The 25178-nt window shown below is 38.2% G+C and overlaps 1 protein-coding gene across 3 annotated transcripts in view; it reads right to left on the bottom strand.

The window, feature by feature from the left end:
- mospd2 (motile sperm domain containing 2) overlaps positions 1-25178 on the bottom strand; it is a 127009-nt gene that overhangs the window by 72345 nt on the left and 29486 nt on the right. For all 3 annotated transcript variants that reach the window (XR_011886350.1, XM_072260694.1, XM_072260695.1), the window contains exons 4-8: positions 18198-18284; positions 11839-11993; positions 8195-8255; positions 2081-2119; positions 1872-1996 (exon numbers count right to left, since the gene is read on the bottom strand). Coding sequence is in view for 2 of the 3 variants with exons in the window: in XM_072260694.1 (XP_072116795.1) it covers positions 1872-1996; positions 2081-2119; positions 8195-8255; positions 11839-11993; positions 18198-18284 (467 nt within the window). In the remaining variant the exon portion in view is untranslated. The remainder of the gene's footprint in view (positions 1-1871; positions 1997-2080; positions 2120-8194; positions 8256-11838; positions 11994-18197; positions 18285-25178) is intronic.

The raw sequence follows: 25178 nt of genomic DNA, 5'->3' as shown, positions 1-25178 counted from the left end.
AACTCTGCTCATATCCTGCTTCAGGACAAGGTAGCACAGCTAATGATGTGGCTACCTCACAGTTGACAACAAAGGCTCAATCTTGATCCATTGTGCTGTTGATGTGGAATTTGCATATTCTCTGTGTGACCACAAGCTTCAACCTTGTGATCTGGTTTTCTCCCTCATCCCAAAGACATGCTGGCTAATTGACTGCTGTAAACGTGACAGAATAGGGTGGAGGGAATAGAGAGGAAGTAAGAGATAATTGGCAACATGAAGAGAAAAGGTTAAAGAAAAATTAGTGGGAAATGGGGTAGTTCTGTGAGCTGGCATAGACTTGATAGGCCAAATGGCCTATTTTAAAAGGAAAAATGAAAAATCTCATCTTACATCATCTTTCTTATCTATTGCCCATTATCAGTGGCCTACGTTAACTGGTTAAGCTTCAACCTGATATGAGACCATATGACAAAGGAGCAGAAGTTGGCCATTCAGCCCATCGAGTCTGTTCCGCCAATTTATCATGAGCTCATCCATTCTCCCATTTAGTCCCACTCCCCCACCTTCTCACCATAACCTTTGATGCCCTGGCTACTCAGATACCCATCAATCTCTGCCTTAAACACACCCAATGATTTGAATTCCATTGCTGCCCGTGGCAACAAATTCCACAAATTCACCACCCTCTGGCTAAAAAAATTTTTTCGCATCTCTGTTCTGAATGGGCGCCCTTCAATCCTTAAGCCATGCCCTCTTGTACTAGACTCCCCCACTACGGGAAACAACTTTGCCACATCCACTCTGTCCATGCCTTTCAACATTCGAAATGTTTCTGAGCTCCCCCCTCATTCTTCTAAACTCCAAGAAATACAGTCCAAGAGCGGTCAAACGTTCCTCATATGTTAACCCTCTCATTCCTGGAATCATTCTAGTGAATCTTCTCTGAACTCTCTCCGATGTCAAGGTTACAGGACTCCTCACAATTTAAATCCCTTCAGAGGATTACCCCTTCATTACTCTACTGTCTTTCAACCCCAAAAATCTTCAGATGTATCAGCACTTTTCAAAACTTTGGCATGCTACATTAATGAACAGAAAGGCAGCAAGTCAAGTGGCACATTTCCCACACCATGGAGATTTTCTGGATCACCAAGTACTTATCAGCAACTTCTGCTTTTATTTTCCAGCATTCACAATGTTTCATTTTTATGAATTAAGATGCAACTAAAATTGTAGATCAGGAATATCTACTGATATTACTTGCATTGCCAACAAGACTGGCAAAGCTTATGGTATTGAAAGCAAAATCATCTGTTCAAGGACAGAGAGTAACACTATTTGGTAGTTTTCCAAATGGTAGAGTATGGCACTTAAACACCAAGGATCAGAGTGGGGTCTTCAAATATTTCCTCTATTTCTGTAAAGATGATACCATAGAGAGCAAAATTTCCACTTCTGCTGACACACCAAATCAACCCATGTGCAGAACTAAAGGAAAGAACCACATTTTTTTTTAAATAATAAAAACCAGATATAGTGGTGTCCAAAAAAGTTCAGAGGCCCCAAGTCCACGTCATTTGCATGATGTTCAATAATTCAAAAGGCCAATATAATGTAGGATATAGTGATGAACGTCATACTAATGCTAGCCTAAACTCCATATAACTGGAATACATTCAAATTATGCACCATACTTATGAACATGGTATCTTTGTACTTCAGATCCAGTTCATGTGAAGTCAACATTATTTTTAAATTAATAAAATCTTCAAACCACATTTAAACATGGAAATTTTGGAGAATATTGTCTCACTATCAAACAAACAGGTTAAGTATTATTTTATCAACAACATATATGGCAGGCATTTGTAATCAGTGATACAACTTACAATTCCTCCCATGTGTGTTGGCAGATATTCCACATTTATGTAATCCTGTACTTCTGTTTTGCTGGCAAATTTCAGCATGCTTAAGGCATCCGGTCCTAACCAGGTTTTCACAATCTTCCAGGCAGCTGCAGATAAAAGAATTATCTTTATGCGATGATCAACATTCATCTATCTAAAGTTAATAATTTAATTTTAAATAAATTGTTTACCATTCATAATCCATGGCATTTCATATATGATCATTTTGGCTGCAAAAAAAGCAAACATTACAAAATTTTGAAAGCAAGAAACCACAATATAATTTAAAGCATTCCTCAATATAATGCTTTCAGGTAATCTAATCAATGAGCTAACTGCAAGATCTTCATAAATTCAAGACTGAAAAATCAATTAAATGTTAAAACATTGCTCCAGCTTGTTAAAACATTAATCTAAAGCAGATTAATTAGAGACTTTTCATGTATCAATTGCATCTAAATATATATTATACATGGGTAGCAAAGAATGCACAACAATTAGATCTGCGCCAGAAAAATATTTCATACCTTGGGCCTTCTTAATAGATATGACATTCAAGACAATCAAAATTATTACCAAGAGTAATAAAACCCTGCTTTTAAAAACATTGAACAGCATGCGTTCAAGTAGTACAAAACTTAGTATGATACAGCCTATCATTTCTATTTGGGAAACGGATAAGTAGTTTTATAGAACAACAGGTAGTAAAAAAGTATTGATTTTTTTCATCATTTTTCTTTTTAAGAGGAATCTTAATCTGAATCCCGGCATGTTCTCTGAATAACTGATGGCTTAAAGTCCTGTTTTTATTTTTGTGAACGCTGAAGCACTGCATGTCGGTTACTGTCATACATCCAGAAAGCGACAACCCTAATGAATTCCTATTGTAGTTTCTCTAGTAAAGTCAAGCCATGTCACTTTTTATTGTCATTTCAACCATAACTGCTGGTACAGTACACAGCAATAACGAGACGACGCTTTTCAGGGCCATGGTGATACATGAAACAATACAAAAATTACACTAGACTACAGACCTACCCAGGACTGCATAAAATGCACAAAACAGTTCAGGCATTACAATAAATAATAGTCAGTCCAGGCTCTGGGTATTGAGAAGTCTGATGGCTTGGGGGAAGAAACTGTTACATAGTCTGGTCATGAGAACTCGAACATTTCGGTGCCTTTTGCCAGATGGCAGGAGGAAGAAGTAGTTTGTATGAGGGGTGCGTGGGCTCCTTCATAATGCTGTTTGCTTTGCGGATGCAGCATGTGGTGTAAATGTCTGTAATGGCAGGAAGAGACACCCTGATGATCTTCTCAGCTGACCTCACTATCTGCTGCAGGGTCTTGTGAATCGAGATGGTGCAAATTCCAAACCAGGCAGTGATGCAGCTGCTCAGGATGCTCTCAATACAACCTCTGTAGAATGTAGTGAGGATGGGGGGGGGGGGGGGGAAGAGTGGGAGATGGACTTTTCTCAGCCTTCGCAGAAAGCAGAGATGCTGCTGGGCTTTCTTTGCTATGGAACTGGTGTTGAGGGACCAGGGGAGATTCTCCGCCAGGTGAACACCAAGAAATTTGGTGCTCTTAACGATCTCTACGGAGGAGTTGATGTTCAGCGAAGAGTGGTCGCTCCATGTTCTCCTGAAGTCAACAACCATCTCTTTTATTTTGTTCACATTCAGAGACAGGTTGTTGGCTCTGCACCAGTCTGTTAGCTGCAGCACCTCCTCTCTGTATGCTGACTCATCGTTCTTGCTAATTAGACCCACCACGGTCGTGTCATCGGCGAACTTGATGTGGTTCAAGCTGTGTGTTGCAGCACAGTCGTGGGTCAGCAGAGTGAACAGCAGTGGACTGAGCACACAGCCCTGGGGGGACCCCGTGCTCAGTGTGATGGTGTTGGAGATGCTGCTTCCAATCCAGACTGACTGAGGTCTCCCATTCAGGAAGTCTAGGAGCCAGTTGCAGGGGGAGGTGTTCAGGCCCAGTAGGCTCAGCTTTCCAATCAGTTTCTGAGGAATGATTGTGTTGAATGCTGAAGTGAAGTCTATGAACAGCATTTGAATGTACGTGTCCTTTTTGTCCAGGTGGGTTAGGGCCAGGTGGAGAGTGATGGCAATGGCTTCATCTGTTGAACGTTCTGGAAATTGACAACCACATAACTACTGACCCAGTGCTCCAATGTTCTTAAAGTCAAAGTACTACAGCACAGAAATAGACTCTTGGCCCATCTAGTCCTTGTCAGCCTAGTTCTCGCCTAATCCTATATACCTGCACCCAGATCATAGCCCTCCATCTAAAAGTTCTTCAGATTTGCAGTTTGAACCAGGGCGATTTAAAAGGAGTTTCAATTGCAATATTCACAAGTGAAAAGCAGGTAAAGGTATTTTTCTCATATTGTGAAATTCACAAATGGAAAGAATATCAATGTTTATTTTATTATTTTGTAAAATAGCAGATAGCTAGAAAAATCAAGTTGCCCATAGAATAAATTTAACATAAACATATAAAAACTGAAAAACTTTAAAATCTCTTATTTGTTCTCTTTCAATGAACACATGTTGGTTCAAAAAAACCAATAGCTTTCTACAGTATCAAAATTCCAAACAGTATAAATTTCATTTTGACGAGGTTAGCATAAAACATTTATAATTCTGTCTTGTATGACATGAGGTTTGCTATTCGGTACAGGGCAAAAACAAAATTACCATAAATTAAAAAACAGATAAATACTGCAAAAAAGAAAAAAAGGTAGCATTCTGGGTTCATGGACCATTTGTTGGAGAGAATAAAAAAGCTGTTCCTGAATTGTTGAGTGGGGTCTGCAAACCCCTGTACCTAATTGTTGAGTGGGGTCTGCAAACCCCTGTAACTTCTCCCGAACAGTAGAAAAAAAGAGCATGTCCCAAATGGTGAGGGCCGTTACTGTTAGATGCTGATTACTTGAGGAACCACCTCTTGAATGATGAAGAAGAGGGTCGTGCCCACAATGGAGCTTGCCAAGTCTACAGCCTCATTTGTTCCTGTGCACTGAAACCTTATAAGGATGGGATACAACCGGTCAGAATGCTCTTTACCTTACATCAAAAGAAATTTGCAAGTGTCTTTAAGAACATACCAAATCTCCTCAAACTCCTAAAGAAACTGGGCCGCTGGCATCAAAGTGTTGAGCCCAGGACACATCCTTGCAGATGCTGACACCCATGAATATAAAGCTGCTGGCCCCCCAATGAAGGCTGGTGCATCTACTTCCAATTTCCCCTTCCTGAAGTCCACAATCAATTCCTTAGTCTTGCTTACTTAGAGTGTGAACTTGTTGTTGCAACACTATTCTTTCAGCCAATCAATCTTGTTCCTGTATGTCTCCCTGCTGCCATTTAACACTTTACCAATAACACTGATGTAACCTGCGAATTTATAAATGGCATTTCAGCGGTGCTTAGCCACACAGTCACAAGTGTAGAGCAGTCAGCTAAGCAGGCATTCTTGAGGAACACTTGTGTTGATCCTCGGTGAAGAAATGTTTTCATTAATCTATTTACTTATCTGGAGATACAGTGCAGAACAGGCCCCTTTGATCCAAGAGCTGAACTACCCAGGGGCCCACCTATTTAACCCCTGCCTAATCACAGGACAATTTACATTGATCAATTAACCCACTAATCAGTATATCTATGGATTGTGTGAGAAAACTGGAGCACCCAGAGGAAATCCATCCACTCACAGGGAGGACGTACAAACTTCTTACAGAGAATGTCAGAATTAAACTTCAAATTCCAACGACCTGAGCTGTAATAGCGTCACGTTAACTGCTATGCTATCATGGCACCCCACTGTACTGACTGTGGTTGCCTGAAAAGGAAGTTGAGGATCCAGTTGCAGAGGGAGGTACAGGTCCAGGTTCAGGTTTTAAAATCTGTTGTTTAGTGAAGGGATGAAGGTATTGGACACCAAGCTATAATCACTAAACAGGAGCCCAACAGACAATTTGCTGTTGTCTCGTTGCTCCATAGGAGAGTGAGGACCAGTGAAATTGCATCCACTGTAGACCTGTTACGGTGGCTAGCCTAAGTGCAGTGGGTCCAGGTATTGTTCAGACAGGATTTGCAGTACTCCTAGCAACAAAAAACCTCTCAAAGCACCTTATCACGCAAATGTTACAAGTCAGTAATCATTGAGGAAGCTCATTCCCTTCTTGTGCATCAGTGTGACTTTTGAAGCAGGTGGGAACCACAGAAGATGTACGACAACTCTCCAGCCAGCTAGTCTGCACAGATTTTCAACATCCGCCTAGATACACCAAATTGTTAGGTTCACCCTCTTGAAGGATATTCTGACATCAGCCTCCAAGACAGAGATCACATGATGCTCTGGGGGTTTACACAGGTGTAGTGTTATTCTTCCTTTCAAAGTGTGCATAAAGGTCATGAAACTCATCCGGGCCTGAAGCATCACAGCTATTTATGCTGTTAAGAGTTTTGCCTTATAGGAAATTATGACATGCAAACCCTGCCATAGTTGTGTATTTGATTGTGTCTAATTTTACACAGAACTACCTTATCATTCTCATGATCTTCTGTAGGTCATACCTAGACTTTTTGTGGGACAGCGGTCCCCAACCTCCGGGCTGCGGACCGATACGGGGCCACAAAGAATACAGCAGTGCAGCAGTAGCCGGAATGCACCCAGCACATCTTTATGAAGAAAGCTGAAATAAACAAGCTAATTAATTAGGTGCCGCCCGGCACATAAATATAGGCCCAGATCAGAGGTGACACAATCAGCAATCGCCTCTGATCTGGGCCGACATCTACGTGCCGGGCGGCACCTAATCAATTAGCTTGTTTATTTCCGCATTTTTCTTAAAGGTGTGCTGGGTGCATTCCAGCTACCGCTGTACCGGTACATTCTTCGTGGCTCCGTATCGGTCCGAGGCCCGGAAATTGGGGACCACTTTTGTAGGATTCTCAACCAATGATCTTGACCACCAGAGATCTAGCCCTCAGGAGATTGAATCACCTTGTTCATTCAGGGCTTCTGGCTTGGGAAAACTTGAAATGAATGAAGTCGGTGGCATTCAGATCCAAAGATGAATCCCTGAATATGGTCCAGTCCACTGATTCACAGCCGTCCCGCATATGCTCCTCCACCTCCCTTAACCATACCATTGCCACCCTTACTGCTCGTGCTGCGGTCTTCAGCCTATGTGCTGGGAGAAGTACTGCCAGGTGATCAAACATGCCAAAGTGTGGGATGGAACAAGTTGCATGATGGCATGGGAAAAGTTCTTGACAGTTATGTGACAGCGATTTCAGTATGTTGAAAATGTTCTGCAGGTGAGATGTTGATGATAGCTTGTTAGACTTCTTCAAACTGATATAATGGAAGTACCCCATAATGACCAGGAATATTGCATGCAGTTTTTTCCATTGCAGTTATCACTCAACTCCTGTCAAATTTCCTCTCCTGCAATTCACAATAACTTTGAGACTTCTGAATGTTATTGCTTATTACACTGGAACAAAATTTAATAAATACATGTTGCTAAGTGAGACGAGTTACTGAGAATGAAGCCTTTTCTTGAGCAACAAGAATATTTTTGCTGAATTAATACTTGAACAGCATTATAATTCTTACTACATGGTCACAGTGTGACAACAACTGAAAATATCAGAGTTCTAGAAATGAACATACATTGGGTGATGTTAGTTTAAATTTTAAAAAGATTGATATCATCCTATCTACTGTGACACCGGCATTCTCAACCCCTTTCAGTTTTTCCTATTTTACATTTAAAGGCTTTTACTTTGTTATCAATGCTGAAGTTTACCAGCACATAGTATCATAGTGGTTGGCATAACATTATTACAGTGCGAGTGACCCAGGTTTAATTCCACTGCTGACTATAAGGAGTTCATATGATCTCCCAGTGATCGTTCGGGCTTCCTCTGGGTGCCCAGATTTCCTCCCAGTTTTCGTAGACATACGGGTTAGAAGATTAATTGATCACATGTGTAATTAGGCAGCATGTGTTCGTTGGGCCAAAGGAGCTGCAACCTTCCTGCATCCAAGTAAATCATCGCTGTTCTCCAATTACATGGGGCAGTCAGAGGCCCATTTGAAAACTAAAGCAGACTCAAGATTCAGACAAGCATAGAAACCTTTAATGTCTTATTATATGTTCTTCTTCAGTCCCTCATAATCATCCACCATCACTATGAAATGAAAATCTTCTGTTGAGAAAAAAAAAATCGAACAAAAAAATGAATATTTAAAGTGGTAAAATGTGGCAAAGTACTTACAAAGGTACTTAGGATAATATATCTTAAAACAGTTGATGATAAAACGCACAAAGTCCATATCCTAGAAATTAAAAGAAAATACATTACATGAGAAAAAACTTTTTGAAAAATCCCATCTTAGATATGAACAAACCACTTCCACATCTGTAAAACAAGTAAATTTGTAATTCACAGCTACTCAAAAATAAAATCTGAATATCAGACTTCTATTAATGAGGATCTAACCTGGTCCCAATCATCTATGCAGATAGAGTAAAGAAGACATGACAGTGGCTATATTTCATTAGGAGTTTGAAGAGATTTGGTTTGTCACTTAAAACACTTGAAAACTTCTGTAGATGTACTGTGAAGAACATTCTGAAAAGCTGCATCACTGTCCGGTATGGGGGCTGGGGAGCTATTGCACAGAATCAAAAGCAGCTAAAGAAAGTTGTAAAATTATTCAGCTCCATCTTGGGTACAAGTGTCCATAGTACCCAAATCATCTTCAAAGAGCAGTGCCTCAGAAAGGCAAAGATTCAGGAACAAACTTCTTCTCCTCCACCATACGATTCCTAAATGAACACTGAACCCATGAACACCATCTCATCTTTTATTTCTTAAATATTATTCCTGTTTTGCACTATTTTAATCTATTTAATATGCATATATTATATATACTTAATATAATTGATCTACTTTTTCCTTCTGTATTATCATGAATTGCATTGTATTGCTTCTGCTAAGTTAACCAATTTCATGACACATGCCGGTGATAATAAACCTGATTCTGTTGTGATTTTATCTCGTATTTTGTTTATTGCTGGAAAGTGTGAAGAACTTCTTTTAAAATAGTGACTTCTCAGGCTGATGCTACCTAATAAATTCAATACTGAAACCCAGACATGCAGATTTTCATCAATTTAATGTGACTCCTAAAAGAAACTTAAGCCTTTCCAAATCAAAAAGTTTATCCAATTCTTTACTTAAAAAACCAAAACATGGAATCGTACCAATTGAAAATGTTCCCATCTCAAAACATGCTGAAATGTAATAGAGTGGGATTTATGACAGGAAAACACCACCACTTTTCTCCTCTCTACTGTAGCGCAGACCCGGCTGGTGGCGTAGTGGCATCAGTGTCGGACTTTGGGACGAAAGGTTCCCGAGTTCAAACCCAGCCGACTCTGCACACTTTCTATCTGTGCTGGGTTACCAGCTGGTGATCTCTTTGGAAAATCACTCAGAGAAGCTTGGAGGAAAATCGTCCACTAACCAGAGAAACTCCGGATGCGATGTACATTTCCTTCCTGTAGTGCATTGTTTTTACTGAGATTGACAGTTAAGGGATCACAGACCTTTTGAAAGATCCAATTAAAGAATCACAGACCTTTAAATGATTTTGGGCTTGGTTCTTCAACTGGTCTGTAGTAGCAACTAAGAACATGAAAGCAAGATTGCATTCAAATTTTGTTTTTAAAAGATTAAAATTTGCCAACACTGAATTTATGAAACTAAAAGGTTCATTATGGGAATTGTTATTTGCATCCCAACCTCCCCCTATTAACATTAAGCCATGTCAAGATTCATTTTCTTGCAGACATTTACAGGAAAAAAATACAATAGAATTTTACATAAAACTCTACATAAAGACTGACAAACACCAATGTGCAAAAGAAACTGGAGGAGGAGGAAGAGAAGATGGCGGTACGACACAGCGCGTGTGGCCGCTCCGGTATGATATCTGTATTCGTTAAGCAGGGTACCGTGCACAATTCTGATTTGATGGAGACAGACGTGAAAGCGCGGAGGAACATCTAGAGAAACTTCTGAAATGCCCGGTTCGCTGCCGCCGCTACTGTGTGGTCCGGAATCTCCAGAGGAGTAGGCCGCTGAGTCCTCAGCTTTGCTTGTTTTGGCAGCCGGGACGAGGTCGAAGGCGCACGGGAGGCTGTATCAGAGGGGCTGGTCAGAGGCTCGAAGTTTTCAGACGGACTCAGTCGGCTGTGGTCGAGTGCTTCCAATGCATTGGCGATTGTCAGTTGTCAGTGCCTGGAGGTTTATGGCAGGGGAGTTTCTCCCTTTTTGTCGCCTGCTATTGGGGACTATAGGAGTCGATCGGGACTTGAGACTTTTTTTTAAACTGTGCCCATGGTCTGTTCTTTATCAAATTATGGTATTGTTTTGCACTGCTGTAACTATATGTTATAATTATGTGGTTTTATCAGTGTTAGTCTTTGGTTTGTCCTGTTTTTGTGTGATATCACTCTGGAGGAACATTGTATCATTTCTTAATGCATGCATGCATTTCTAAATGACGATAAACGAGGACTGAGTGTCCTCATAATCTAATCTAATCTGTGTAAATAAAAAAATACTGAGAGCACAAATTGTAAATTCTTAAAAGTGAATCTGTAGGTTCTATAATCAGTTCAGAGTAGTGATGAATTAAGTTATCCACACCAGTTCATAAGCCTGATGACTGTAGGGTAATAACTGTTCTGAACCTGGTGGTTTGCTTCTGTACCTCCTATCTAATGACGTGACCTGGATGGTGGTGGTGGTGTGGGGGGGATGGGAGTTTTCGATGATGGATGCTGCTTTCTTGTGGTAGCCCATCATGCAAATGTATTCAGTAGTGGTGGGGGGGGGGGGGTTGCCTGTGATAGGTGGGCTATATCCAGCAGATTCTGTAGCCTTTTCAGTTCCAGGGCACTGGTGTTTCAAACAGTGATGCACTCAGTTAAGATACTCTCCACTACATCAGAAGTTTGTCAAAGTTTTTGGTGACATGCTGAATCTATGCAAACTTCAAAGAAGGTTGAGGTGCTGTTGTGCTGGTGACACTTGTGTGCTGGTCCCAGTTGCAAGTGACATTGACTGACAGAAAAATTTGCTGGAATACTGCAAGAATGCCCCTGCTCTTTCAAATGGTGCATTAGCACCTTTCACATCCACTAGAGAATGAAGTGAGGTTTTAGATTAATACCTATTCTGAAATGTTGCATTTCAGACACATCCACAATACTACTGAGAATCATTGTGCTTAGACATTAAGAGTGGAAATGACTTTCTATAGAAAATATGTACCCACTCAGTGAAGGACGACAGCTTATTGCCAGGCATTAACAGAGCTGCTCTTGTAAATGTATTAATTTCTACTCAGCTAGATATCTATACACAGCGAAGAGATTAAGCAATAGGCCTGTTATGATACTGAAACTGGGCCCTGGAAAAAAAAGCTCTGCAAACCACCTTACTGACTGCAAAAGGGTAAGCACCTTCATTTGCTCATTCCATAAACAGTTTATGACATAGAAAAAACAAATTCAATATGGTTACACTTCATAATACCAGACATCTTACTCTGAAATAACTCATTTCAGGGAAGTAGCACCATCAATTTGCGGGAGACTCCCGGAACTTCCGGGAGAGGTGGGATGTCTGTAATACTATTCCATGATCTATTTTAGATATGCTTTTGAATTTGCTAGAGACTAAGGGAATCAAAATATGGATTAAAAATTGAATAAAAACAGAATTGTTAAAGTGCTACAAGAGATTTAATAGTTAGAAAGATGAAACCCAAGCACCTCCCACCCAATCAGTATCTCATCCTCCACTCAACAGCAATTAGTAAGAAAAGATGCTTATGTGGCACTTACTACATTGCTTATTCCAGTTTCAGTCAGGTCGAATACCACCGTAAGAGGTTTTCCTTGCTCTCTTTTGGAATAGCGTTCTAACCAGAAGGCAACATACTTCTTTCTTTCCAAAGCTGTCTTTGTATCTTTGTTGTGCAGTTTCACTCTAAACCAAACTGCAAAACAATGTGTCAAGTCAAGTCACTTTTTATTGTCATTTTGACCATAACTGCTGGTACAGTACACAATAAAAATGAGACATTTTTCAGGACCATGGTGCTACATGAACAATACAAAAACTACACTGAACTACGTAAAAAACAACACAAAACTACAGACCAACCCAGGACTGCATAAAGTGCACAAAACAGTGCAGGCATTACAATAAATAATAAGCAGGACAATATGCACAGTAGAGGGCATATTGAGGTCAACTAAGCTTCATCAACTGTGAGGGACAATAATACACTGTGAATCAAGACAGTGTGAGTACTGTTGTCTACAATATTGTTAAACTAACTCAGAAATATTGATCACTTTTATGGATCTACTGATGTCTTATTTTTGCTCTTACACTGAAAAATGCAAATACCAGAATTTCTAAAAGGTCAGTAATATCAGAGTTATGATTAACAGCAAAAAAAACATGTCTTGATTGAAAACAGGCATTGGTTATTTTGCCATTTCAGCTGAAATGAGTCAAGTTATTTTGTATTATTAAACCCTGGAAGTCAGTTTTTATCATCAGTGAAGTTTTTTTTTAAAAAATCAACAGAAAGACACTAACTGGCCCAGACATTGAGGTAAAATAACTGAAGAGGTCAGGATTTACTGGATCTCAGTTTTTGATTCCATACATACATGGTTAAAGGGACCAATGGGGCTAGCTCCTCACAAGCAATCACTACATTGTTATTACACAAAGAAATTTGGCACTCTGGATGCAAAATTAAACACATTGGAAAATGTTAGTAAAAAATTCAATTATGAATTAATTTAATGGCATAACAATTTCTAGCACTGCCAAAGTCCTACATGCAATAATTCTTTTTTGTTAAAAAGCAATGAATTTATCTTTCAATAATGGCTCAACATTTGTCTCTAATGTCCCTTAAGATATGTTTTGCTTTCTGTACTAAATGAGTTTAATTGAATTTTTATCTATGCTTCTTTGTTTTGGCTTTGTCTGAAATTTACCTCTCCTCCGCAAGCCCCACTTTGACTGGTTGCTTAGTCAGTTCAGAAAAGCGACAGGAGCAAAAACAAATCTGTAGATGGTGGAAATTTAAAACAAAATATTCTAAATGCTTCCAGCATGTGAAGAAGCATATCCAGGGAAAGAACAAGTCAACACCAGAAACAAAGTAATAAACAAAATCAAACTTCAACTTCCAGGGAAGCAGTGGAGTAAACAGAAGAAACATCTGTGATAGGGTACAGACCAAAGATAAGGGTGAGGTAGTTGATGTAGAGCGTGTTGACTTGTGGAAGGTCTTCAAAAAGTGCTACGTGAGATTTTAAAAAAATCATGGGCCAAAAACAGCATTTGAGTTGGGAGACTATTGCTGTAGATGCTACAGGGATTGATGCTGGGATCACAATTCACAATCTACACTCAGTGGCCACTTGATCAGGTATAGGAGTAGAACCTGGTGTGGTCTTCCACTGCTATAGCTCATTCACTTCAAGGTTCAATATGCTGTGTGTTCAGAGGCCATCTTCTGCACACCACCATGGCAACTCATGGTTACTTGAGTTACTGTCGGCTTCCTGTCAGCTTGAACCAGTCTGGCTATCCTCCTCTGACCTTTCAGATTAACAAAGCATTTTCACCCACAGAACTGCTGCTTACTGGATGTTGTTTTTGTTTCTCACACCATTCTCTGCAAACTCCAGAGACGTGTCCGTGAAAATCCAGGAGATTAGCAATTTCTGAGGTACTCAAACCACCCCATCTGGCACCAACAGTCATTCCACTGTCAAAGTCAGTTAAATCACATTTCTTCTCCATTCTGATGTTTAGTCCGAACAACTGAACGTCTTGACCATGCTTGCACATGTTTATGCATGAGCTGTTGCTACATGATTGCTACATGATATTTGCAATAACGAGCAGGTGTCTAGGAGTACCCAATAAAGTGCTCATTGAGTGTATTTCAATGATATAGGTAAGGGGATCAAATGCAATATTTTCAAGTATGCTGGATGATACAAAGCCAGGTGGCAGTGCAGGCTACAAGGACAATGAAGGCCTAACAGAATAGAAATATGATGTAAATGGGCAAGAAAAATGGAAAATGGAATTATTATAGAAAAATATGAGAACTGTTTTGGTAGGGAAAAATAAAGAAAGTATTTTTAAATGGCAGCAGCATTCAGAGGGAGTCAAGTCCTTATGTACAAATTATTTATGCTATCACACAGGTTCAGCAAGCAATAAAGGGCAAATGATGCCTTGGTTTTTCTGCAAGAGGATTTGGGTATAAAAGTAGGTATGTTTTTATATCCAAATCCTTTTACAACAACATTGCCTCAATTACGGATATCCCTGGTGAGATTGCATCGAAAATGCTATATATGGATTTGTTATTTTTACCCCAAAATAAAGGATATTATTATAGATTCTAACAGAGATTTATCAGTTTGATTCCTAGGATAGCAGATTCGTTGCATGTGGAACGAATGAGCAAACTATACCTGTGTGCTTGTATTTTTCTGAATAAACAAAATTGATACATGTAGAATTCGTGGTTCTTTTGCCTGGATGCCCAAAACCAAGGGGTCATTCTCAAAACAAAAGTTAGGCTGGTCAGGATAGAGATAAGAAATTTCCCCACTCAGAGCAGTGTATCTTTCTACTTCATAACTAAGAGGACTGTGAAGGCTCAGTTACATTATTCAAGACCGAGACTCTGTTTTTTTTTAATCATCTATCTGGAACAAAAAAAACGATCAGGGACATATGAACATTAATACAGAAGAATGCACTGAAGTAAAAAAATCAACCATGACCTTATTGAATGGTATTGAGAGGACAACTCTCACTTCTACTTAATAATCTTATGTTCCTCCTTCTGACTTAACAACCTTGAAAACAGTTGGTCTTCAGACATGAGCAATTGATCTTCTAAAGAATTAAGTGTATTCAACAGTAAAATGTTTAAAAACATGGCCCAAAGGCCAAGAGCACATGGACAGATTCAAAAACCTTTAGTGAATACAAGTTACTATACATTAGAATACTTGCATAGCAGTTTCATCAAGACTAATGCAAAAATAAGACTCATGCCAGAATCAGGAAAAGACAAGCAAAACAAAACAATGTCATATGCCCGGATATGTTTTGCCAAATTCAAAAAATTATCAACTTATTACAAACGAGAGAAAATCTGCAGATGCTGGAAATCCAAGCAACACACAAAATGCTGGAGGAGCTCAGCAGGCCAGGCAGCATCTTTGGAAGAGTATTGTCGACATTTCAGCCCGAAACCTTGACAATACTCTTTTTCATAGATGCTGTCTGGCCTGCTGAGTTCCTCCAGCATTCTGTGTGTGTGTTGATCAACTTATCACAATACAATTTTTAAAACTGATGGTCAAAAATATACCTTTCCCAACAAGAAAGGTCAGGGAAAATAATAAGTAATTTTGAACATCCTCATTGTCAAATATGCTCCATTTACTACCACTCTCTGTTTTCTAAAACCAAGCCAATTTCAAATCCATTTCCTGGATCCTATGCCTCCCAAATTTCTGACTGAGCCTACCACAGGGAACCTTGTTAAATGCATTACGAAAATCCATATATGTTCACCACTCTACGTTCATCAGTTTGTTTTGTCACTTCCTGAACGTCAATCAGGCTCGTGAGGCATGACTTGCCCCTCACAGAGCCATGCTGGCTATCCCTAATCAGGTAATGCTCTTCAAATACTCGTAAATCATCCACGCATCCACTGCAATAGTTTGCCCAATATTGATGCAAGGCCTGCTGGACTAGAACCCCCAGTTGAGAGATTATTTCTATTACCTTTCTTGAATGAAGCAATAACATCTACAACCCTCTAATTTTCTGGTACTACTCCTGTGGCCAGTGAGGACACAAAGGTAATTGCCAAAAGCATAGCAATCTCTTCCTTCACTTCTCGTAATTACCCAGGGTATATCCCATTCAGTCCCAAGACTTATTTATCTGAATGTTTTTCAAAAGTTCCAGCATGTCCTTTTGTTTTAAAAACCTTTTTAAAAAATTACTGAAACTAAGTATACACTACCTCCTCAAACATGTTTCCACTTTTATCCCTGATCAGCTTTACCCCCATTCTAGCACTCCTCCTGTTTTTCATGTGTGGAATGCTACGGAGGTTTTCTTTAATCCTATTCGACAGGATGTTCTCATGCCACCTTCTAGTTGTACCAAGTCCCTAGCTCTTCCAAGTCCTTTCCTAAGCTCCTCCCAGACTACCTTATAACTCAGGAGCTTTGTCTGATGCTTGCTTCCTAAACTGTAAATATGCTTTCTTCTTCCTCTTTAAATGTTACACTTCTCTTGTCAACCATGATTCCTTCACCCTACCATAATTTCCCAGCCTCAATGAAACAAAGCTCTCCAGATCCCCATGCAAGTGCTCCATAAACAACCTCCACATTTCCGTTGTACATTTCCAAGTAGACCGGTTCCCAATTTACATTCCCAAGTTCCGCCAAATAGCATAAAAACTCATCCTCCCTCAATTAAATGCTTTCCCGTACCATCTGCTCCTAACCCCGTCCAAGGCAATGCTAAAGGTCGGGGAGTTGTGGTCACTGTCTCTGAAACAGTAGACGTCACTGCCAAGAAAGCTCACTGACGCCGCTACTTCCTCAGAAGGCTAAAGAAACTTGGCAGGCTCAGTCATCTCTTAACAATTTATGCTCTATAGAGAACATCCTATCTGAATACATAATGGCCTGTTTTAGCAATTGCCCTGTTAATGACCACAAAAAAACTGCAGAGAGCTGCAGGCACAGTTCAACATATCACAGAAACCAGTCTCCCCACAATGGACTGTCTATGCTTCTCACTGACACAAGAAAATCTGCAGATGTTGGAAATCCAAACAACAAACATAAAATGCTGGAGAACTCAGCAGGCCAGGTAGCATCTATGGAAAAGAGTAATCAGTTGACATATCAGGCTGAGACCCTTCAACAGTGTCAATATAGAATTTTGGGCCCAATAGTTGATTTTTTTTTACTCAGATATTGGACAACCAGCAGCAATCTCAAAAGAAAACTCATGTTTTTTTGTGTGTATATCAACAGGAAATGGAAATAAATTGCACAACGCAATTTCTAATGTCATCTAGTTTAAGACAAACAGGACAAGTCTCAGTTTTCTTTCAATCAGAACACAAATCTGACTTTCACACACTTCTGAAAGTAGGCAGCCAGCAGAGCCAGGTCCCAAATCTGAACAAGAGACAGGTGTTGTCAAAAGGAGTTTGTGATGAAAATTATCCCTTTAACAGCGGTCAGCAGCAAATAAAGTGTTATGATGCAAAGCAGATAATAGGCCATTCTTGAAAGATGTAAGACTACATGTTTTAAAATGAAAATTATTTTTCTTTAAATTAAATGGGTAATAAATTCATATAAAAGAGCATTACTTATAAGAAAAAAAGGATTCTTTGATGCAGTCCTGATGAAGGGTCTCGGCCTGAAACGCCGACTGTTCACTTTTTTCCATAGATGCTGCCTGGCTTGCCGAGCTCCTCCAGCATTTTGTCTTTGTTGGTTGTATACTTCTCATTGACTCAGCAAATCAACCAACATGATCAACAAGCTGCATATCATGCAGAAGGTACAAAAGCCTGAAAGCACGTACCACTTGGCTCAGAAACTGCTTGTACCCTGCTGTTATAAGACTATTAAATAGTCCTCAAGTACAAATTGGACTTTTGACCTCAATCTACATTATGACATTGCACCTTATTGTTTACCTGCACTGCACTTTCTGCATAGCTGTTACACTTTATTCTGTATTGTTATTGTTTTACCTTGACCTATCTCAATGCACTTTGTAATGACCAGTATGCATTTCAAGTTTTTCCACTGTATCTTGCTATATGTGATAATAACAATAAACAGATTCTAAATTTTCCAATCCTGCCTTACTTAACCAAGTAATATCTCATAAAATTTCATATTATTGGCTGCAATGAAAGGAGGGAAATGTAATCCTAAGAGGGCAGAAACATTTTGTGTCATCAGTTGAAAGAAAACATAACCAGTATTTCCTCAAACCTATTTCAGTATTCAATTCGGTCATGTATGATGTGTGTTTAACTTCATTTATCCACCAAATGTGCAAATTATACAGCAAACAAACTGAAACTCACATATTTTGTTGCCTTCTTTATCGTATCCATGAAGGTAAACAGCTCCAGTTTCAAAGGTCCATTTAGGAAGATTGGGCTCACTTAAATCTACAAGTATACAGAATAAAAATTATTTTCCCATTGCCTCTACAAGTCAACATGTTCTTAAACCTAAGATTTCTGGGAATGACTTCAAAAATATGATTCACAAATTACATACAACACCATGATGAAATTATTTAGTCTCTCATACAGTTATTAAGGCATTGTAAACTGAAGGGGAAAAAATTACAACCAGGGTTATCAGTTGAGAATTCTCATTGTGAATTCAATTGAAAAACACAAGGTTAAAAAATTTAAGAGATTAACAGATCTGGACCAAAAAAAGATCACTTCTACAGACAACCAGTGCCTGTTTTTCCTGATTAATAAAAGAACCCTCAGCTGAGGCCAACTCTATGCACCTATTCTTAAGGGGGTGGGGGGAATACCCCTTAAGTAGTGGATATGGCCCAGTCCATCACGAGTAAAACCCTCCTCAGCACTGAGCACATCTACACGGAGTGCTGGGGCAGGAAAGCAGCATCCAACATCAGGGACCACCACCACCCAGGTCATGCTCTCTTGTCACTGGTGCCATCAGGAAAGTGGTACAGAAGCCTCAAGATCCACCAAATGAGGTTCAGGAACAGTTATTACCCCTCAACTATCAGGCTGTTGAGCTACAGGGAATAACTAAACTCAACTTCATTCCTCTCATCACTAAACTGCTCCCACTTTCAAGGACTTCATTTCATGCTCGTGATATTTATTTTACTTTATTATTTTTTCCACCTCTTTCTTTTTGTATTTGCACATTGGTTGTTGTCTGCCCTGTCGGGTATGGTCTTTCTTTGATTCTATTGCGTTTCATGTACTTACTGTGATTGCCCACAAGAAAATGAATCTCAGGGTTGCATAGAGTGGCACATACGTACTTTGAATTTTGAGGTCAACTGGCTAATTTTAGATTTTGAAATTCCAGTGTCTTCAGGTGTAAAGAACAAATATTCATATAAAACATGGGTCGTTAATATCTGTTAACATGGAAACATAGAAAACCTTTCTTTCTTTCTTTTTAAATCTTTTTATTGAATAAGTATACAAAAGGGTAAGCCATATAGGCACTAATACACTGTTAGAATATAATAAAATTACAGGAAATATTAATACAGAAAAAAAGTGATACAAACAATGTAATTTAAACATAACATACTAAGGTAACATAATAGTATACTAATTTTTATATATATATATATCAATAGAGAAAAGGAAAAAAAAAATCCCAAAAAAAACCACCGTGCAACTAAACTAAAAGCAAAGCAAAGCAATGGGCTAACTTGGAACCAAAAAGAGTTAAAGAACTTAAAATCACGTCCTCAAACCCGAGCTCCATTAAAGACAGTAAATAAAAAAACAAGGGTATATAAATATGGAGCAAAAAAAAGAAAAAAAATTACGTTAAATGAAAATATTGAATAAAAGATCTCCAGGTCTGTTCAAATTTAAGTGAGGAATCATAAAGATTGCTTCTAATTTTCTCCAAATTCAAGCATAGTATCGTCTGAGAAAACCAAAAAAAGGTGGTTGGAGCGTTAAGCTCTTTCCAATGTTGTAAGATACATCTTTTTGCCATTAAAGTAAGAAATGCAATCATTCTACGGGCTGAAGGAGAAAGATTACTGGAAATTTTAGGTAGTCCAAAGATAGCAGTAATAGGGTGAGGAGAGATATCTATATTCAATACCTTTGAGATAATATTAAAAATGTCTCTCCAAAAAGTTTCCAGAGCATGACAAGACCAAAACATATGAGTTAAAGAGGCTATCTGCCCTGGTCATCTATCACAAAAAGGATTAATATGAGAATAAAAGCAAGCTAATTTATCTTTGGACATATGTGCTCTACGAACAACTTTAAATTGAATTAGGGAATGTTTAGCACAGATAGAGGAAGTATTGACTAATTGTAAAATCTGCCCCCAGTCATCCACGGAAATGATAGACCCCAATTCCTGTTGCCAATCTACCCTAATCTTATCAAATGGAGCTTTCCTCAGTTTCATAATAATATTATAAATCATAACCGATGCACCTTTCTGACATGGATTAAGGTTAATTATAGTATCTAAAATGTATGTAGGAAGAAGCATTGGAAAAGAAAAAAGTATAGTACTTAGGAAATTTCTAACTTGTAGATATCTAAAAAAATGTATTCTTGATAATTTATTAGATAATTGTTCAAAACACATAAGGGAACCATCTAAAAATAAATCCAAAAACCGTCAAATACCCTTAGTCTTCCAAATTTGAAAAGCACGATCCGTAAAAGAGGGAGGAAAAAATGTTACCTAAAACAGGAATCGCTAGCCCAAATTGGTTAAGATCGAAAAATTTTCTAAATTGGAACCAAATACGTAAGGTATATTTAACTATCGGGTTAGATACCTGTTTAAGGCGTTTCAAATCAAAAGGAAGAGAGGAACCTAAAATAGAGCCAAGTGTATAGCCCTGAACAGATTGTAATTCCAATGCTACCCATTTAGGAATGGATAGTATATCCTGGTCAAGTAACCAAAATTTCATATGTCGAATATTGATTGCCCAATAATAGAATCTAAAGTTAGGTAATGCTAAACTTCCATCTCTCTTAGCTTTCTGTAAATGTATTTTACCCAGTCTCGGGTTTTTATTTTGCCAAATAAATGAAGAAATTTTTGAGTCAACTTTATCAAAAAAAGATTTTGGAAAAAAAATCGGTAATGCCTGAAATATATATAGAAATTTTGGCAGAAAAAACATCTTAACTGCATTAATACAACCAATCAAAGTTAAATATAAAGGAAACCATTTAGATGAAAGTTGAATAATATAGTCAATTAAGGGTAAAACGTTAATCTTAAATAAATCTTTGTGTTTACAAGTAATTTTAATCCCAAAATATGAAAAATAATTATTAATCAATTTAAACGGTAAGTTATGATATAAGGGAAGTTGTTTATTAATCGGGAAAAGTTCACTCTTACTAAGATTTAATTTATAACCTGAAAAGAGACTAAATTGTGCTAATAACTCTAAAACAGCAGGGATGGATTTTTGAGGATTAGAAATATATAAAAGTAAGTCATCAGCATAGAGTGATATTTTATGGGACTTTAAGCCCCGAGTTATCCCAGTAATATTTGGAGATTCTCGAATGGCAATTGCAAGAGGTTCTAATGCAATATCAAATAATAAAGGACTAAGAGGACAACCTTGTCGAGTACCTCGAAAAAGAGGGAAAAAAGGTGAGCTTAGAGAGTTAGTACGGACCGAGGCCACGGGAGAATGATATAACAGTTTGATCCAGGATATAAATTTCGAGCTAAAATTAAACATTTCAAGCACCTTAAATAAGTAAGGCCATTCTACTCTATCAAAAGCTTTCTCAGCATCTAAAGAGATAACACATTCAGGAACATTTTGTGAGGGGGTATAAACAATATTTAACAGTGTGCGAATGTTATAAAAAGAGTAACGACCTTTAATAAAACCCGTTTGGTCTTCCGAAATAATAAAAGGAAGTACTTTTTCTAATCTGTTCGCTAATAACATAGAAAAAATTTTAGAGTCAACATTTAATAAAGATATTGGTCTATAAGATGCACATTGAGCAGGATCTTTATCCTTCTTTAATATTAAAGAGATTGATGCTCTATTGAAAGATTCCGGAAGTTTACCAAGATTTAATGAAGCCTCGAAAACCCTACAGAACTAAAGGATTAATGAAGGTGCAAAACATTTATAAAATTCTACAGTAAACCCATCAGGGCCAGGAGCTTTCCCCAGGTTCATAGAGGAAATAACATTCTTAATCTCATCAGTAGTAATGGGAGTATCTAGCATAGAAGACATATCCTGTGAAATCTCAGGGAAGTCTAGGTTATCTAAAAAATCATTCATATATTTAGAGTCTCAAGGAGACTCTGATTGATATAAGGAAGAATAAAAATCAAAGAAAGTATGATTAATCCCCGCATGATCAAGTATCAGTCGATCATTTTGATTATAAATCTGATTAATTTGAGGTTTAACATAATTAGACTTCAATTGGTTAGCCAACAGTTTGCCAATTTTGTCACTGTGTACATAAAATTCACTTCTTGTTTTCTTTAATTGGTTTACAATCGAGGACGAAAGTAATAAACTGTGTTCCATTTGAAGTTCAGTTCTTTGTTTATGTATCTCCTCAGAGGGAGCTGTAACATATTTCTTATCAATTTCCTTAATCTTATCCACAATTACCAACTCCTCCTGCTTCAGCTTCTTCCTCAAAGCAGCAGAATACGAGATAATCTGACCACGAATATAAGCTTTAAAAGTATCCCAAAGAATGTTCACAGAAATATCCTCTGTATAGTTGATTGTAAAAAAAAGATCAATCTGTTCATTCATAAAGTTAACGAAGTCCGAGTCCTGAAGCAACAGCGAATTAAAACGCCATTGTCTATTATTTTGTGTATTGGCCAGAATTTTAATAGAAAGCTTAAGTGGAGCATGATCCGAAATGGTTATAGAGTCATAATCACATTTAATCACTGAAGAAATAAGACGAGAGTCAATAAAGAAATAATCAATTCTTGAATAGGAATGGTGAACATGTGAAAAAAAAAAAGAAAAATCTTTTTCCTGAGGATGCAGAAAACGCCAAATGTCCGTCGACCCAGAATCAGAGAGGAATGAATTAATCAAAGTTGCAGATTTATTGGGCAAGGTCCGTAGAGGAGCCGAACGGTCCAAAGCTGGAGATAAACAGGTATTAAGATCTCTGCCCCAGATCAATGAAAACTCATTCAAATTCGGGAACTGATTGAATAATGATTTATAAAATTCCGGACAGTCCATATTGGGAGCATAAACATTGACCAAAACTACCTTTTTATTAAATAATAGACCACTAACTAGTAGAAATCTACCATTCGGATCAGAAATAATATCTTGTTGTATAAAAGTAACTGAGGAGTCTATAAAAATAGAGACACCTCGAATCTTAGCGTTAGAGTTCGAATGGAACTGTTGGTCCTTCCAGAATTTAAAAAAACGTAGTCTGTCCCCCCTTCACACATGGGTCTCTTGTAAAAATAAAATTTGTGCTTTAAGTCTCCGAAACACTCTAAAAACTTTTCTCCTTTTAATAGGATGGTTAAGACCATTAGTATTCCAGGAGACGAAATTAATAATAGACTCCATAAACCCTAAAGTCAACCCGCAACAAGGAGGATTGACAATAGGCTCAACCCACGAACCCGGAAAGGGAACAGAACAAATAAGAGATACCGGGAAAGAGAACGCAACCAATACTTCAATAGTATACATAGCCCAAGAAGAAAAAAACTAAAACGTGAAGCCCCTCCCACCACCCCCCACCCCATGACTAAATCTAACACAGACCAGCCAGAAAGAAGCAAGCACTAAAACTACCCCCATGACTTCCGATAGACGCTCCCTAAAAAGAGTAAATATAAAAAAGATCAGCTAGTTATAAAACAGTAAAAGAATAAAAAAAGTCAATTAAAACAAACACTTAATATAACAGAGAAAAAGCCAGAAAATATAAAAAAACCGCAACAAACCCCAGACCCTATGAATAAACAAAAAAATAAAATTATTAACATAAACTAGTTATGAAAACCTACAAAAAAAAGATTTAAAAACTACAAAATTTAAGGTCTCAAAGGAAATACGTAGAATGACGCTGAGGGAATAACCACCCAGAATCCCCTGGGAAAAAGAAAGGAATGACGCAGATAGAAAGTTTAGCAACCATATTAATTAATCAAAAATAAACTTTTCTGCCCATATAAGGCAAAAAAAAAATTAAGGCCGACAGATTCACAACCTCCGATCAAACGGAGATAGTTAAAAATTACGATTAAGATGTTGAAGGTGAAAATTGATCCAGATAACTCTGGGCATCCGATGGAGATTCAAAAAAACGGAGGGCTCCATCCAACGTACGAATCCTTAGACGTGCTGGGTAAAGCAGCGCTGGTTTTAAATCCATCTTGTAGAGTTCCGACATCACAGATCTATAACGAATCTGTTGATCCCGAATTGGTTTGCTGAAATCCTCCACGAATCGGAACTTAAGATCCAAAAAATCAATGTAACTTTTAGATCGAACGAAACGAAACAGTTGCTCCTTGTCTTGAAAGTAATGAAAACGTAAGATGACATGTTTATCTGACTTAGACGAGTATGATGGAACTCTGTGAACGCAATCCAATAACGGTGGTTGGTCAGGAAATACAGTAGAAAATGCATCTTTTAGAAGTTGAGAAAAATACTTCATAGGGTTGTCAGGTTCCACAGCTTCATGCACACCAATCATTCGAAGATTCTGCCGTCACATTCTGGATTCTAAGTCAAAGTTTATTAAAGTCAGAAAGTCAAGTTTCTTCTTCATTACCTTAATTGTTTCTTCGATTTTCTCCATCTTGAGTTCATCTTGTTGCGTGGATTTTTGAAGATTAGATATAGCCAACTGATGTTCCGTAATAGAAGTTTGAATCTTATCGATTGAATCGGCAATTTTCTGGAAATTAATTGAAACTTCCGCACAAATCAGCTCTGTAATAGAGGTTGAAATTTCCCTTTGAATTAGATCCGATATAGCTTTCAAAGTCACCGGTGGTTCAGTCAGAGGAAAATCGGTACCTTTCGGTCTAACCGGAGGTTTGCCATCCTTCCCGTTTTTTCCAATCTTAGACATAGCAGACCTTAAAAGCATCCGATTATCAAAGAGCCCAATTTATTTCAAAATATTGTAAAAGTCGGTGCCTTAATGGTTGATTAAAATATAGCTGATCATAAGAAGAAAAACTCAGAGGTAATGGAGCGAGTCAAGAACACGACTTCACTCCATGAGCTCTACCGGAAGTCTCAGAAAACCTACAACACAATATAGGCCCTTCGGCCCACAAAG

This window comes from Mobula birostris, chromosome 6 (assembly GCF_030028105.1).
Source record: "Mobula birostris isolate sMobBir1 chromosome 6, sMobBir1.hap1, whole genome shotgun sequence".
NCBI classification, from domain to species: domain Eukaryota; kingdom Metazoa; phylum Chordata; class Chondrichthyes; order Myliobatiformes; family Myliobatidae; genus Mobula; species Mobula birostris.
The sequence above is the reverse complement of the archived record's forward strand: the minus strand, read 5'-3'. Positions and strand labels throughout refer to the sequence as shown.